Here is a 17,159-nt window from a genome sequence, read left to right on the forward strand (position 1 = left end):
TGGGAACTTTCTGTGTTTGTCTGTAAACGTACTACCATGGGAACTTTCTGCGTAAACGAGTGCTTTAAAACATTCAGAAACTTACATGACTCATCCCTTTATTGTAAAAATGGCAGAACACAGCAAATGGACACAATATATTTAAAATCATTACTCCGTAAAACTTTAAATGTTGACAATCATAACTTCCTAAAACACAATATTTTGACAATCATAGGTTCGTGAAAAACATTGTTCTGAAAATCATTGCTTAGTGAAACACAAGATTTTGAAAAAGCTTCGTAAAACACGTTATTGTTAAAGCATACTACGTAAAAGGCAAATATTGGTAAATCATAACTTCGTGAAACACAACTTTTGGAAAATCCTTACTTTGTGAATTGCTTCTATCGGAAATTCATTACATTTGTGAAACGACATGCTTGGCACCTTGTACGAGCTGTTCCATTATTATTTAGAATCCAGGCTCCTGGCAATATGACGTTAAATACAAAGTCATGCCGTCAAAAAATAGACTAGGCCACACAAAAAAATATTCTGTTTACGGTAACATAGGCCCAAAAAATAGGGTCGGTAGGTCGGGATTTATTTATTCATTTATTTGTCCCCAAAAAACATATTTTTAAGTTATTTTGCCAATAAACAAAGACTTTTTAAAAAATTTTGTTAAAAAAAACAACTTTTTTTTTCTCCCCCAAATGCCAAATAAAAGTCTAGGGTCGCGCGAAAAAATAGGGTCGGTCGGGATACCGTAAACAGACTATTTTTTTCCCTATCATAAGGCTTAACACAAAAAATGAAGTTCCGGAGTTATGTCGTCTTTATATGGTCGACTCGGGACTTCATGAAGCTCAAATTCGCGATTTTGGAGCCATAACTTACAATAACTACAAAATAAGGGTTAAAAGAGCCGATTTGCATGAAAGTGTGATGAACGCTCATAGTAGAGCCGTGGTGTAAAACTGGTACAGCAATTTCAAACCGGGTAGACGGACCCTAGAAAATGATACCCACCCTGGTCTACTCATTTCATCCGATATCCTCGAAAACATTGGCGCTGTTGAACAGATAATAAGAGAAGATCACGTAAGTATAATCAGGGAGATGCAATATGCCCTTGGCATTAAAAGCTCTGCATTTGAAAAGATCTTACACAAATATTAATGGCCCCAAAGCGATTTGCCGGTTCCGGGGTACCACATGAACCCAGTGACGGGAAAAAGAGGGGTAGGGCAGAGTGTTGCCTGACAATACTTGACAAAAATCAGCAATGGCTTGTCCAAATCAACATGGAATATCGTCAGTGGTGACAAAACCTGGATTAATTAGTTCCACTCTGAAACCAAACAACTGTCGCCTGTACGGGTGTTTAACCAGGTGACCCAACCCCAGCCAAGTTCAAATAACAAGAAGCCCAACAAATTGTTTGCATCTTTCGTCGCTAGATCAAGGCATTTAAACACTGTGACTCTTGAGGATAGGCATACAGTCACGTCTGACTGTTGTGTCCACCACTAATGTTCGAAAATATTCGAGGCTTGGCACAAACACCGTCCAAACACGGGTATTTGAGGGCTTATACTGTAATACGACCACTCACCTGTCTATGCATGCCTTTGCGACAACAGATGTCTTGGCACCAAAGGGAGCACTGCTGCTGGTTGCATCCACCCTATTTTCTTGACATCTCCCCATACTAGTTCAGCCTGTTATCGGATTTCAAGAAATAGCCGCGGAAACACGGTTATAGACTCTGTCCGAGCCTTCACGAGGGCCATACCAGGTATAGCTGATGTCACGAGGTCCCAGGCCTGAATGAGAACGTTTGAGAGGATGGCCAGTTGGGTGTCGGCTAGGGAAGGATTGGTCTAGAAAATGGCCTGGTTAGATTGTTGGGATGTGTTTCCGTTTCCGAGATTCTAAATAATTATGGAACAGCCTACGTAGTAAAACCATTCATCTGATAAACAAAGGGAAGTAAGCGCTCTAATTGCATACGACATGTGTAATAGAGTAAATGAGAGTTATTCGGAACCATTCTCTTGGCACCTGAGATAATAACAAGCACTGAAATGAAATGAACATCCTCAAAAAAGAATGATCGCCACAAGATCATTTGTAAAACCATAAGGATGACAAATAAAAGCTGTAGGGTCTACGTTTAACAACTGTCCACCCACAGGATAAAGACCTGTTTGTTACTTATCATTAATTAATTCATTAATTACCATGCGTATAGACAATGACATTTCTGTCTTGATGAGGGTTTTATACACTATGATCTTTGCAAGAATTAAGAAAGTGATGTAACTATGTTTTCGCTTGGACTGCAATCATACGAAATAGACGCCAGCTAATCTTACTATCTGAAAAGCCACATCCCAAATGTCCACGGTGCCACGGTCCCCAAGTCATTCAACCAGAAAACATCCTCTGATTTCCCGGACCACACTTCATCATCTGGCCGCGCCAGTCTTCCCAGAGGATTCCCTTCCGTCAGGTTGCAGGGCGAGGGAAACCACCACCCGCTTTGATGACGTAGAGCGCAGTTTTTAGTGTCGTCATCATCATGGTCTGCGTCATAGGTGCTGAAGCGAGAACCAAGCGCTGAAGAGAGGCTGTCACCGAGTGTTTTCGCGGGGTCTTCATTGGGCGATGAAGAACTGAAGGACAAGCGGTAGTAGCTCGCCTCGTTGCTGATTTTAAAATTCGAATAATATTGTTGGAGGTAAACGCCGTTCTCTTTGCGGTTGACTTGGACAAGGAGCTCGTAGGCGAGACCACTGTTGGTCAGGTAATATATCTGCTGCAGTCCCAGCCAGTGGTCACCCTGCAGATTGCCGAAGCCGTTCCTGTCAAGAGTATATGACTGCTGGTTAGAAATGCCTTCCTACCCATTGTGTAAACTACCAGGCTTTTGTGTGATAAAAGCCTGTTTTCACTTATACACATTCTCCGTAAAATGCAAGTATTCGTAAATGATAACTTCGTGAAACACAACCGTTAGATTTTTGGTGTAAATGCTTGTGTTGCAATGTCCTTTGCGCATATAAAAGCCTGGATCATCATCATCATCATCATCAGCAGCATCATCATCAGCAGCAGCAGCAGCAGCAGCAGCAGCAGCAGCAACAGCAACAGCAGGAGCAACAACAAGAGCAATAACAGCAGGAGCTGAGATCGTCATAAAACGTCATCCAAGTAATCAAAGACAAGAAGTATAATAATAAAAACAACACCAACAACACATGAACCGGCTACAACAACTTCAACATGACCCGACCACTACTTCCATGACAACGACGATGACGCCGGATGACAACCACCATCACAGACCCAACAAAAGACTTACTTGTATTCCTGCCAGGTTCGATTGAAGAGAAGGCTGTTCGATTGGCGCAATGTGAGGTACGTACGACCTCCCCACTCCATCCAACATCGTACGTTGAAAGACACTGGCGCATTTGGCGGCTTGATGTCGTACACACCACTGGGATAATCAAGGTCTTCCCCCTCTTTGCAATCTGCAGAAATAGAGCAAAGTTCAATATTAAACTTATTTAATCTGAATAGCCATTTTGGGATCGTTTTCTGCCGAATTGAACCTTAAAAAGGTCAAGGGACATTCGCTCTGCTGTAGCTTAGATACTTCTATAACGATTTGCTTGAAAATATTTCGTAACTTTGCTGAACAATTAAATGAATTTGATTGGCGAGCGGTTTTCTTCTTCCACACTCCTGTGTCAGGTATTCCGACTTGCGTTCATCATCATAGTTTATTTAGTCCTCATAGGTATTCGTAGAAACAGATTAAAATCAATGGATTCAGGAAGTCAAACGCACAAGAATGTGTCAAGAACCAAATTTGGGAAAAAACATGACAAAATACGGAATTTGAACAGATACTGGGACTGCGGCAAAATGGAACGAAGAATGAAATACCCGTATGACAGAAAATTATGGAATGGTGTAAATAAACAAAAGGTTGATAGGAAGTGAATGATACGTCTGGTCTCTACGTATTTGCGTACATGAAGAAAAAAAGAGACAAAAAAGTGTAGAAAAGGGAATAAATAGTTGAGTTATGTGATGAAGGGGATATGTCAGCAGAAGTTTGCAATTGCTTCTTTGGCTTTCATGAACTCATGCACGAGATTTGATTTAATTTTATTTGATTTGAAAAGTTATAGACCCATTGCCGGGAAATGTGCGTTGCATCCACTCGGTACCACCTTCACTTCTGGCAAAATGATCGAGAACTTTAACTTGTCACGGCGGTGACACACTGGGTTAGTACGCTGGTACCGTCTTCACATAAAGTTGGCCGCTGTTCGAACCGGCCTGGATTTGAACCAGTGACCCGAGGATCGCAGGTTCAGTGATCCAGCAACTGAGCTACGAGACTGCATTCAACAGAAGAGCTCATTACATTCATGATTGTTTTGACGACTGAAGGTGGAACGTGTTGTGGAGGATAGATTTCAAATGGTTGATCGAAGACTTATTCACCTGAATCATGATAGGGGGATTGCTCTTTGGGCCCCCGTCTGATTGGACCCCCGTCTGATTGGGCCCCCATCTCATTGGGCCCCCACACTTTTTTGTAGCAAATAACAAAACGTGTCATTGGGTCCCCGTCTCTTTGGGTCCCTGTCCCCTTTTAACTCCCATCTAATTGAGCCCCCGTATCATTGGGCCCCTACACTTTTCTATAGTAATAAGAAAACGTGTAATTGGGCCACCGTCTCGTTGGGCCCCCAGCTTAATAAACAAGCCTGAACGGTATATTCTGTATTCAGCAATGCAAATCAAAGGTACAACCCCTCCACGTTAATTTAACGTGATGCTAGTTAGATCTGGTTAGACAGTTTCAAGAAGGCAGTCTGGGCGCCGGTACTCGTGCGCGATCGGGGATCTAGCCTGTGCCGCTCTAAGAATATATTTACTTGGGACTTTGGCACGTGTTCTTTTTATATTTAGTCAAGTTTTGACTAAATATTTTAACATCGAGGGGGAATCGAAACGAGGGTCGTGGTGTATGTGTGTCTGTGCGTGTGTGTGTGTGTGTGTGTGTGTGTGTGTGTGTGTGTAGAGCGATTCAGACTAAACTACTGGACCGATCTTTATGAAATTTGACATGAGAGTTCCTGGGTATGAAATCCCCGAACGTTTTTTTCCTTTTTTTGATAAATGTCTTTGATGACGTCATATCCGGCTTTTCGTGAAAGTTGAGGCGGCACTGTCACGCCCTCATTTTTCAACCAAATTGATTGAAATTTTGGTCAAGCAATCTTCGACGAAGCCCGGACTTCGGTATTGCATTTCAGCTTGGTGGCTCAAAAATTAATTAATGACTTTGGTCATTAAAAATCTGAAAATTGTAAAAAAAAATAAAAATTTATAAAACGATCCAAATGTACGTTCATCTTATTCTCCATCATTTGCTGATTCCAAAAACATATAAATATGTTATATTCGGAATAAAAACAAGCTCTGAAAATTAAATATATAAAAATTATTATCAAAATTAAATTATCCAAATCAATTTAAAAACACTTTCATCTTATTCCTTGTCGGTTCCTGATTCCAAAAACATATAGATATGATATGTTTGGATTAAAAACACGCTCAGAAAGTTAAAACAAAGAGAGGTACAGAAAAGCGTGCTATCCTTCTTTAGCGCAACTACTACCCCGCTCTTCTTGTCAATTTCACTGCCTTTGCCATGAGCGGTGGACTGACGATGCTACGAGTATACGGTCTTGCTGAAAAATGGCATTGCGTTCAGTTTCATTCTGTGAGTTCGACAGCTACTTGACTAAATATTGTATTTTCGCCTTACGCGACTTGTTTCACATGTACAGTGGAAGTGTTTTCAGTTGTGTATGATTCTGCCAGGTTCACAAACGTTTCTTAGCTGGAGAAACGTTTCTACATGGTAACTAAAAGACAAAACAACCATCTACACACATTTACGCAATCCAGTAATGGGATGTAGACGCAGCTCATTACTTTAGATTATTTCAATTCGTCAGCTTTCGACGGACTGGTAATACTCACAAGAAGGCCGGCAATGCCTAAATCCCCCTTTGACCTTTAAATGACATTGACCCCGAAAGGTCATAGTATCTTCTAGACTTGGGGGCCCAGTGAGACGGGGGCCCAACGAGACGGGGGCCCAAAGAGACATGGGCCCAATGAGACGGGGTATCAAAGACATCATCCCCATGATATACCGTTGTGTAACATACAAATTGATTTGAATGAAAGGTACTTGAACGAGAAATGAATGGGTGTTTGAATGAAGACGCGGAAGGTAAAGTTAGGTTACAATGCCAGAGCTTTGTTGCTGCGATAATTTAAAAACAATAAGCAGGGTTAATTTCTGGGATATTCAAAACAAATGACAATACAACACATTCTCAATATCTTCACAGACAGACAGACAAACAGACAGACAGACAAACAGACCGACAGACAGGCAGACAGACGCTCGTACGCCCGCACACACACACGCAAACACACACTCACACACACACACACAGACACACACACACTCACACACACACACGCACGCACGCACGCACACGCACACACGCACGCACGCTCGCACGCACACACACACACACACACACACACACACACACACACACACACACACACACACACGTTAAAATGCACGATGAGACAAATACCAACAAGAAAATGAAGACCACGCGTTGGGGAAAACAATGCCGTAACCTTACCATATATCAGACGCTCACACTGAAGACCGGCAAAGCCAGCAACGCAGGAGCAGCCCCCAAGACTGGCATTAAGAGTTCCTCCGTTTTCACACACCTGAAAATATCAAGAAAAGATGTGCATCGCGTCTTACTAAACAGGATCAGAACTATCTGTGTCTAGACTATATAGTATATCAAAGACATACATCCACGCACACATGCGCACAGTAAGGAAGGAACAACAACCACAACCACCACCACCCCCACCACCACCACCACCACCACCCCCACCCACAACAACAACGACGACGACGTCGAACAGTATTTTAAGCAATCTGACTGCACAATCCAAAACAGATGATAACCATATGGTAATAGATAGGGGAAGGGCTCCTAATATGGACCGGCTCCTAATATGGACCACCTCCTGTTCTGACAAACTAACGGCGCTAGAGCGCTCAAAACAATTTCATTGGCTGTATTCACCCTCTCTGGATAACTTTCACATGTCAAAACAGTTGCAGAAACACAAACCTCAAAACCGTTGGGCTTTTTCTCTTTTTTTTCACTTTTGGCAGGGTTCACTCTAAATTTACCGCCTAAAACGGACTCGTTTCTATCCACAGTCAAAGCTTTTATCACACAAAAATTGCTACATATGACACCGTATTTGTTACATTTTAGCAGTGTTGACCCCTAGTTTCTACGTCAAACAAAAAATAATTGCAAAATTTCAAAGTATGTGTGAGTCCCCTAATATGGACCACCTTCAACAAATCGAAGAAAATAAAAGCTAAATGCTATTTTTATTAATTCATTCAGAGGCTTTCTGGAAATAACCTATAACTAGCCTTCGAGATTTAAAAAAAATATCACAAATAGTCTTTTTTTCGTGGAAGTTGATAATTTCACTTATTTTCACTCTGTTTTTTATAAGCTTCTTTAGTTTCCTGGTGTGCTTCAAATAATGCTCTCATCAACCCGAATCAGATAAATCTAAAGCATATTTTGATTAGTCTGACTTGCAAACTAAGTTGTATCATGTTATTTTGAAGTATAGGGGGCTTTTTACAGTGATTCGAGAAGTCCGCTTCTGTGGTCCATATTAGGCGCCCAGGCTCCTACCTAATATGGACCATTTGTGTTTTTATCTGTATTTAATTTTTGCTGAATATCTATCAAAGCTATTTCACTCTAATTAGGCGTAACGGTTAACCTAAGAGAGAAGGACTACCAAACACAAAATAAAACTTCTTCGCAAGAAAACAAGCTAGTTATCAGCGTGAAACAAAAAGTGGGCCATATTAGGAGCCCTTCCCCTAACGTTTACACAAATGAATGGGTGTTTGAATTATAAATTTATAATGAAAGCGCTGCTAAAAATGCCAAAATGTGAACTCGATCGCTTGTACTTTTGAAGAAAAGTTAAATATAGAATGACGTCAAGAGCGAGAATGCAGAGAAATTACATCATTATATATATATGAAGGATCTTTCTGAACTTCTTTGTGTCGGAGAATCATTGAGCTACGGCGTTTATGATGTTCGAAGGCTCTGCCTTTAAAAACAACGGAAAAAAGTGATAATTCACACAAAAAAATTATGGGCCATTCCGTGACCTTGAGATTAGACAAAGGTCAACCAGACTTCCACCGTGTATGGAGGCTATTAAGCCCGAACGTGTGTGAACTTTAGGGTTCTTGCTTTGAATAATTCTGAGAAAAAGGTTAATTTCCGTTTGTTTTTTGTTTTTTTACCAACACGAGACCTTGCTATGACCTTCAAATTTCTCAAAGATCAACCTGAAAATTTCCTTGTCGAATGATCATTAAGCAAAAGCGTTGTTTGAAGTTTCAAGGTTCTAGCTTCAAAAATCTCTGAAAAAATATTTTTCTTCCGTTTTCTGATCCCCCATGTGACCCAGCCGTGACCTTGAAATTTGACAAGGGTCAACAAGACTTTTACCATGCATGAGGGCGATTTAGCCCCAAATGTATGTGAAGTTTCAAGGTTTTAACTAAAAAAGTCTAAGAAAATGATATATTTTCTTTTTTGAGAATGTGTTGCACGCAAGACATCACGACAAACGCTCGTGTTATCATTTTGTTGCTTTAAGGTCGACTGCGTACCCGCTCTTTCGCTAATCTCAATTAAAATTCATCTTGGAAGTTCGGTTTTATTACGCTTATAATTAAGAAGATTAAACTAAGACAACAAATAGTTAGTTTTCCCATTAAACTCGATAAGGTAGTGACATTTTATGTTGAACGCAAGATAGTGTCGCACGCAAGATCTCAAAAGATGTTGACGACATAATTTCAACACTTGGTAGCGCATTCGTGGTTCGTGATTTCTTCACAAATTTTGAACACAGAATGTGTCACGTGGTTCCCTAGATGAAGTAGATCTTTGTACATGTAAGTTTTGTTTTTAAAAGAAAATAACCGCTAATTACCGAACATTATGTCGCACGTATGTTCAGGTCGTTTTCAAAAATGCTGTTCAAAAGTTCTGCAGTCTTTGCTGGATTACTTGAAAGACAGCAGTTTGATACACCGTTATCGCTTGACGTGTCGACATCAATTCCAGAGTTTTTGAAAAAGAGCTTTAGTAAATATCTGCGATTGAAAAATGTATGCCGTGATGACGACACATCTTGCGTGCGACACATTAAAATTCGGTTATCGAAAAAAATAAAATCTGTCGAGATTTAGATTTGACGTTTGGTCTCGTCTGTTAAGCGATGTTTAAGGCATTCAATCAAACTAAATGCAAGGCATTTGTGCTTCTTGTTATTTTTCTGTGGCATATTCAAAACACGAAGTATCACGATGTCCGTTTTCAGATGGCCGGTTTTGGCGGTAATTTTGACTTTTAACAAAAATAACTTCAAAACCGTTCAAGTCAGACACACGAAATTATGTCCACTATATCCTCGCACATTCATCCACACACACACCAATTTTCAGCAGACACACGGTTTTAGAAACATTTTTATTGTAAAAAAAAAAGGCCGTCTTCTGTTCTGTGAGCACCATTTGGCACTTAGTCATATACTTGATCAACCTGTTTACTTACCAATTGATACGCAGGTAGAGCAACGGGATCTGTGTTACTGCAGTCAGGTTCCACCTTTGCCTGACACAGTCGACATTGTCTCAGGTTCGAATCCCACGCTGAATACACGCAACCCTGTTGGCTGCTGCATTTGACTGCACAATGCAAGGAACTTCGTCCTGCTACTGATAGTTGACAGTTGTCCAAAGACAACACCTTACTGGGACAGGTATTGTCACGAGAAAAACGTAACTGCTTCTCACACTTCGAGAGACTGGTTTGAGCGCACACTATCCAGAGGAGGATCAGGAATTTCATGACGCCCTCAGCGGTGATGGAACCAAGGAGTGGGGTTTTTACTTTCAGAGTGAACTCTACAATAAAAATAAAAGAAGAATACAAATGTTATACAAGTAGACTACAGATTCCCCAAAACAACATGAACACATTCGAAAATTCTCAATAAATATCCCCCATTCACACACACACACACACACACACACACACACGCACACGCACGCGCGCACACACACACACACGCAAGCACACACGCACGCACGCACGCGCCGTGGCGCACGCACACACACACACTCGCACACACACTCGCAATCACCCACGCACGCACGCACACACGCATACACACGCACGCCCTCACACACACACACACACACACACACACACACACATACACACACACATACACAAACACACAGATATACGCACAGACTCACACACACGCACACACACACACACATACACACACACACACACACACACACACACACACACACACACACACACACACACACACACAAATGCAAATGGATTAAGAATGACAAGGAAAAAGAAAAGTGCAAACTGACACAGAGAGACACAGACACACAGCGACAGACAGACAGACAGACACACAGACAGACAGACACTCACACACGCAGGCAGGGACACCACCCCAAGGTACATGCATGCATTAATACTGATACACAGACACACACAAAAACACGAATGATCTCACTGATCCTATGTTGCTGAAGAATTTGGTTTTACAGAAGTCCGTATACCAACACAACAGAAACCATCAAAGGAAAACTGTCCCAAAACTACATGAAGCCATACAAATGTTGAATTCCTGTCTTCCTTCAACTGCTGCAAACATCAGTAAAATTAATCACCAGTCCTCGTTATCTATATCACAACTTGTGGTTTTCCTCCGTTTTACACAGTGGAGACAGTCCAGAGACACATGAAAAAACCCTCTTCAACGAGCATTAAATGTACAGTGCCTATCGTGCAAGCCATTATATTCACCACCACAAATCTGACCGGGCTTTTGCGTGAGAAAAGAGCTACCTTCAAATATTTTCTTTTTGATCTCATTTTTGACTGCAAAGAGAGATTTAGACAATTTCGTCACCAAACAATAGCAGAATGATGGCAAATTATGTCTTGCACATTTTGGTAGAAATTGGCCTGTCCTTAGCAGTTGATAATATTATGAGTTATTTCTAATATGCTGACTGTTAGCAAATGATAACAAGACATGTCGAGAAAAAAGATATCAAGCATGAGCCTTTTAGGCGAATGTTGATATCGTTTGTGAGACATGTCTGTTATCATTTGCTAACAGTCAGCATATTAAAAATAACGGTTTTATTACCGTTTAATTCGACCAAAAGAAATTTCGAAGCGACCCTGCGAATTAGACAGAACAGCCGCAAGCGCTTCTACCTGATTATGCCTGTCAGTCAAAGATTTCTCGTGACCTGAGTCAGCCAATCAGAGTAACACACCTGACGTGATGAATATTCACAGGTCAAATGCCTTTGACACACAACAATCTCACAAGATAAATCATGTTGAACATGCGTTTCGGTTTCTTCGCTTTTTCTCGTTGAACAGAGAGCAACAGATTTAGAACCGACTCCAGATGGATGAAAAATGACGTAAAGATACATTTGACATAAAGCGAGTGACGCAATTTCACTTGATTTTTCCGAACTTTGATCATTTAGATTTCAAGTGAGCCGTCGGCATTGCACACTCAGACGATGGGCGGTGCCTTGCTGTTCCGTAACGCACCCACCGACAAAACTCGCTTTTCGGTATTTTTTTGGATACAGAGAGTATTATCTGACAGCATTAGAAGTGTTATTCTTTAGAATAAATCACGCTGATATTGTTGAAATACATTTTTACTTTGTCTTGTTAATTTTTAGCGTGATAAACAAAAAGGGTCCCTGCCTGAACGTTATAACATTTAGAGGGTCACCTAGAATCCGTCCTGATTGGTCAAAAAGCCATATGGGGCACTGAATTGGTAATAAAATAATATAATAATGCTAATAATGACAGCTTATATAGCGCGAACCACAGTAAACTATGATCTCCGCGCTTTACATGTCAGCTATGAATAAAACCATACTATTTAAACACCAAATACACATGTATACATTGTAAAAAAATAACGTAACAATGAACTTACAGCAACACCTTATCCTCTTATTCTCTAGCCAGCCTCCTCTTTCTTGGTGATAGGCTCATTTCATGACGCACTGACTTCCCTTGGCCACCTTATTCCCCTGATCGCAACCCACCCGACTACTTTCTGTGGGAGTACCCAGGACAGAATATACGGCAATAATCCTCAGACCCGGGCAGCTCTGTTGGACCACATCAGAAGGGAAATCAGGCGCATAATTGGACGAGTCATGGACAATTTCAACGTTCGTGTTGCAGCAGTTCTTCTACGAAGAAGACCCTGGATAGAGCAGATTATCAACTACTAAGGACAAACCAATTTCAACCAAATTTGCAAGACATACGTTGCCATGATTCTGCTATTGTTTGGTGAAGAATTTTTAAAAATCTTTCGTCGCAGTCAAAAATGAGATCAAAAAGAAAATAGGGCGTGTTTTTTTTGGGACCACCCTGTATACCAAATGTCAACAGCCTAGCCGCGTCCTATGCTGAGTTGGATTTTTTTTTAATCAATTTCCCAAACGGACATAGGTGTCGCGAATGAAGTTATTTTGAAAAACAAAACCCAGTCTGCCCAAAAAGCATCCACACGGCATTAATGGGTAACATGCGCCTTGAGTCGCCTTGTGTGGTGAGATACGTGCGCGATATAAATCCTCGTAAATAAAATAAATAAAATAAAGTATGTCCAAGTGGAAGGATGACTTTTCCCCCATGTAAAAACCTGATCAGATATATGCCGGTGTACATGGTCGCTTATATACACGAGAAGGGCTGAACCTTTAACAAAAATTAAAATTAAAAACAAACACAAATAGGACCGTGCCACAATTATTGGATTTTATTTTTAAAAGGGAGTAGCTGTTCTATTTGTTCGTTGAAAAAGGCCGCTGTTTCTGTCTTTGACATCCATTGTGCTTTTCAACGGCAAGACATCTTGAACTCTGTTGTTTTTTGCATTGCATTGAGAGGCGTTTGTATTTACTCACAATAATACATCGATAGACGGGCGTAGAGAACCGCACTGGCGCGGAAACGAACACAGACATGATATGGTTGAATGGTTTAAATTTTTCTTTATTGTTTTATTGAAAAACTGAGGACTGTGACCTTGAACAGAATAATATTATTTTCGCATGCACATGCACAGACACAGACAAACACACACACACGCATGCAGACACACATAAACACACACACAGATACACATGCACACACACACACACACGCACGCACGCACACACGTACGCACGTACACACACACACACACACACACACACACACACACACGCACATACGCACGCACACACACACCACCATCACACACACAAATACACGCACGCACGCGCGCAAGAACGCACGCACGCACACACACACACACACACGCACGCATACAAGCACGAGCACAAGCACGCGCGCACACACACACACACACCCACACACACACACATACACACACACACCCTCACACACACGCACACACACACACACACACGCACACACACACAACCATCATACACACAAACACACACACACACACACACGCACGCACGCGCGCAAGAACGCACGCACGCACGCACACACACACCCACACGCGTGTACGCACACACACGCACGCATACAAGCACGAGCACAAGCACGCGCGCGCACACACACACACACACAATCACACACACACCCACACACACTCGTAGTATTCCCTCTTGACAGAGGTACATATATATATACATGTATTGTCTTACAGACACAGAACGTACGTGTATAATCGGTGCGTACTTGCACGGGCGCGTACATGCGCGAACATACGCGTGTGCGTGTGTGCTTGTGCGTGTATATCGGTGCGTTTATCTCTCTGTGTGTCAGTGTGTATGTTCAAACACGAAATACTGCCTTCGTCTCTTTGCCTATTTCTGTGCACACATGTACGTCTGAAGAAGTAATTCTTACCGATACTGATGTCAGCCGCGTTTTCTTTGCATAGTGCTTTTCTTCCATTGTGGCGGTGTTGGTTTAAGGCGACCCGTGGATGGTTTCCATTACCATTTTATCCGACATTGGAAATCAATTACCGAGATGGAAAGGTCTTGTTAGCCAAAATGACGTGGGATCGAATTCAGTATTATCGAATTTGGCCAAACCGCGTGGTGGCCAAGATCTTTGACCCTTTTGTCCACCATTCTTGAACACTTTCTGAGGTTAAAACACTTTCTGCCCCACCTATGTTGACCAAGTTTGTTTTAGCCGAGACCAGCTGTGCTGCAGCAGGTCACTCAGAATTGTAGTAACTGTGTAGTAACTGTGTATCAACACGCTGGAATGCAGGCGTTAGATGGACGTTACAAGAAGCGACTGAAGCTAACAGTCTGATCGGATATATCCGTACCTGGTCAGATAGAACCATGTGAGTGGGTACGGATATATCCGTACCTGGGAGACAATGATTTTTAAGTACTTTTACAAAAGACAAGACCTCACTCTGTCTAATGTACAAAATGACTGACAAGTGCCTTGATATGGGATCGAAATCTGTGATCTAATCTGTATAATCTGTACTGTCTGATGAAGATCTCTGTCCAGTTGGCACGCTGCGTGACCACTCTTCGAGGTTATACATTGGCAGAATAAACATTTCTTCGTTCTGTCTAAAGCACAATTACACTAATGAGTGAATTGTTTAAAGCGCGGACACTTTTGGAAAGTAAAGATGATTAGGGATTAATAAAAAAAAATTAGGTTCAGTTAGCATGATTCGTGACCGCTCATTGAAGTTAAACACCAATAGAAAGGATGTGACATCACCTTGTCTAAAGAATAATCCGCTGACCAGTGAACTGTTTAATGCACGGGTGCTTTTCAAAAAGTATACATTATAAGAGATCGAAGGTTGAAACCAACTCTTGACACACAGTATGGTCCGATGGAGATCTTCGTCCACTTTGGAGGTTATACACAGGAAGAAAAAAATGACCATATTTTGAAGAATAATTCTAATGACTTGTTTAATGCACAGGTACTTTGTGAAAGTACAGATGATCGAGATTGGACAAAACAGTATGTTCTGATCACTAGCTTTGTGCAATTAGCACGGTACTTGACCACTGTTGTAGGTACTTGACCACTGTTGTAGGTACTTGACCGCTGTTGTAGGTTAATGACCGACGGAAAGTTTTGAAGCAATCCATTCAGTCATTGCTGAAATACAGCGCTTTTTGTCATAGTACCCCTCAAAATGCACGCACAAACCTTTTGTTTTCTACTGCTCATGCGCTCTACACCTGCATCAGTAGAAATGACATAACACAAGAGATACGCAAGATAGCAAAACAAAACAACCTGTTCTGGATAGATGATTGATTTGGATTTCTCCTCGTATGTAAAAGTTGCCAAGTTACGCCTATTCTGATTTTGGGGGTACCCTTACGGCGGCGGTCACGTGATACCTATAACAGAAATCTTTGATCCGAAAAGTGTGCCAGATAGCCAAGTGGAGGGTCTTTTGTTTGAATGAAATGACACGGGAATGAATATTTTAGTTGGGGTACGAAAATGGGCGCAATACGTTTTTTGCACAGTTTATATATTACCTAACCAACAGTGGTCTTTTGAAGATCTTGGTCCAGTTGGCACAGTCTTGGGCCATGTTTGTGGTTATGCACCGGCAGAAAAAAAAGTATGAACTCATCCTGTCTAAAGAATAATTCCGCTGACGGTTGAATCGTGACTCGTGTAGTGCACAGGTACTTCGCGAAAGTTTTCATGACAATTGAATATATTGAGATCGAATCTGGACAAACAGCATGGCCTGATGAAGATCTTTGTTGAGGGGGCCTGGTTCGTGACCCCCCCTTTTTTTTTTAGGTTGAACAACAGCAGCAAAAATATGACTTCACTCTGTCTAAAGAATAATTCCGCGGACAGGTGAATAATTTAATGCACATGCATACATGTACTTTTCATAAAGTGAACATGGTAAGGGTTGGAATGTTGAGATCAAACCTGGACAAACAGTCTGGTCTGATGAGGATCCTTGTCCATTGGCAGGGTTCTTGATAACTTGTTTGAAGTTGTACACCCACATAAACCCCGTCTTGACCACCTGTAATGGGTGCACGATGGATTGCCACCTTGACGTGGTCGGGGGGCTTGCGTGCCTCAGCGACCCATAGAGCTAAGCCAGGTCGAAGGGTAGAGGTCTGACAAAGCGCAATCCAATGGTCCTCCAGGTTGGGGGTTGGGCACTGGGCTAACAACCCAGTCCCTCAAAAAAAAAGAAGACTTGTTACGAAAACAGCAACCCACAGAAATAAATATGACGTCGCTCTGTTCAAAGAGTAAACCAGAGGACGATTGATTTGTTTAATGTATGGTGAACATGGTAAGTAAACATGTTTCTGGACCGAATTTAAAGATCGAATCTGAACAAACACTTTTTTGGAGGAAGATGTTAATCTAGTTGTCACAGTTTGTGACCGCTATTTGAAATAAAACAATGACATGCGGGAAGATATTTTTCTATCTAAATAAACCAATCGACAAATGACGGGTTTTTTTTTTATTGTAAACATTGTAAAGGATCGAATGGTGAGATCTTGGTCCTGTTTCTATTGTTATTGCCCATTTGTTTGGTGGTAACAGCTTACAGAAAACACACCTCTCTACTCACGAAACATATCGGCTAAAACTAATTCGTCTCAGATACATGCACTTTTGGAAATGAAATTTGGGCTGTTATTTTAAAACGAATTTAAAACCAACCAACCAAACAAACACACAACTTACGAGACGATTCCACAACGATTCCACATTCAAAACATGTGGAAATCAAAATGTTGGCTTTTCGTTAGAACTTTTAACTTGGTTTAAACTTGGTTTGAATATCTTTTAAGGAAGGAGGTAATCCGC

At 41.4% G+C, this 17,159-nt stretch overlaps 1 protein-coding gene across 1 annotated transcript; it reads right to left on the bottom strand.

Annotated features, from left to right (window-relative positions):
• Positions 1–2,362: 2,362 nt before the first annotated feature.
• On the bottom strand, positions 2,363–15,897 carry LOC138953293 (fibrinogen-like protein 1). The gene is made up of 4 exons (XM_070325091.1): positions 15,847–15,897; positions 6,747–6,840; positions 3,353–3,524; positions 2,363–2,852 (listed from the first exon to the last, which is right to left on the bottom strand). Exons 1-4 carry the CDS (start codon positions 15,895–15,897, stop codon positions 2,363–2,365), a joined length of 807 nt encoding a protein of 268 aa, XP_070181192.1.
• Between the last annotated feature and the right edge of the window lie 1,262 nt (positions 15,898–17,159).

The sequence above is a fragment of the Littorina saxatilis genome, linkage group LG17 (assembly GCF_037325665.1).
Source record: "Littorina saxatilis isolate snail1 linkage group LG17, US_GU_Lsax_2.0, whole genome shotgun sequence".
NCBI classification, from domain to species: Eukaryota; Metazoa; Mollusca; class Gastropoda; order Littorinimorpha; family Littorinidae; genus Littorina; species Littorina saxatilis.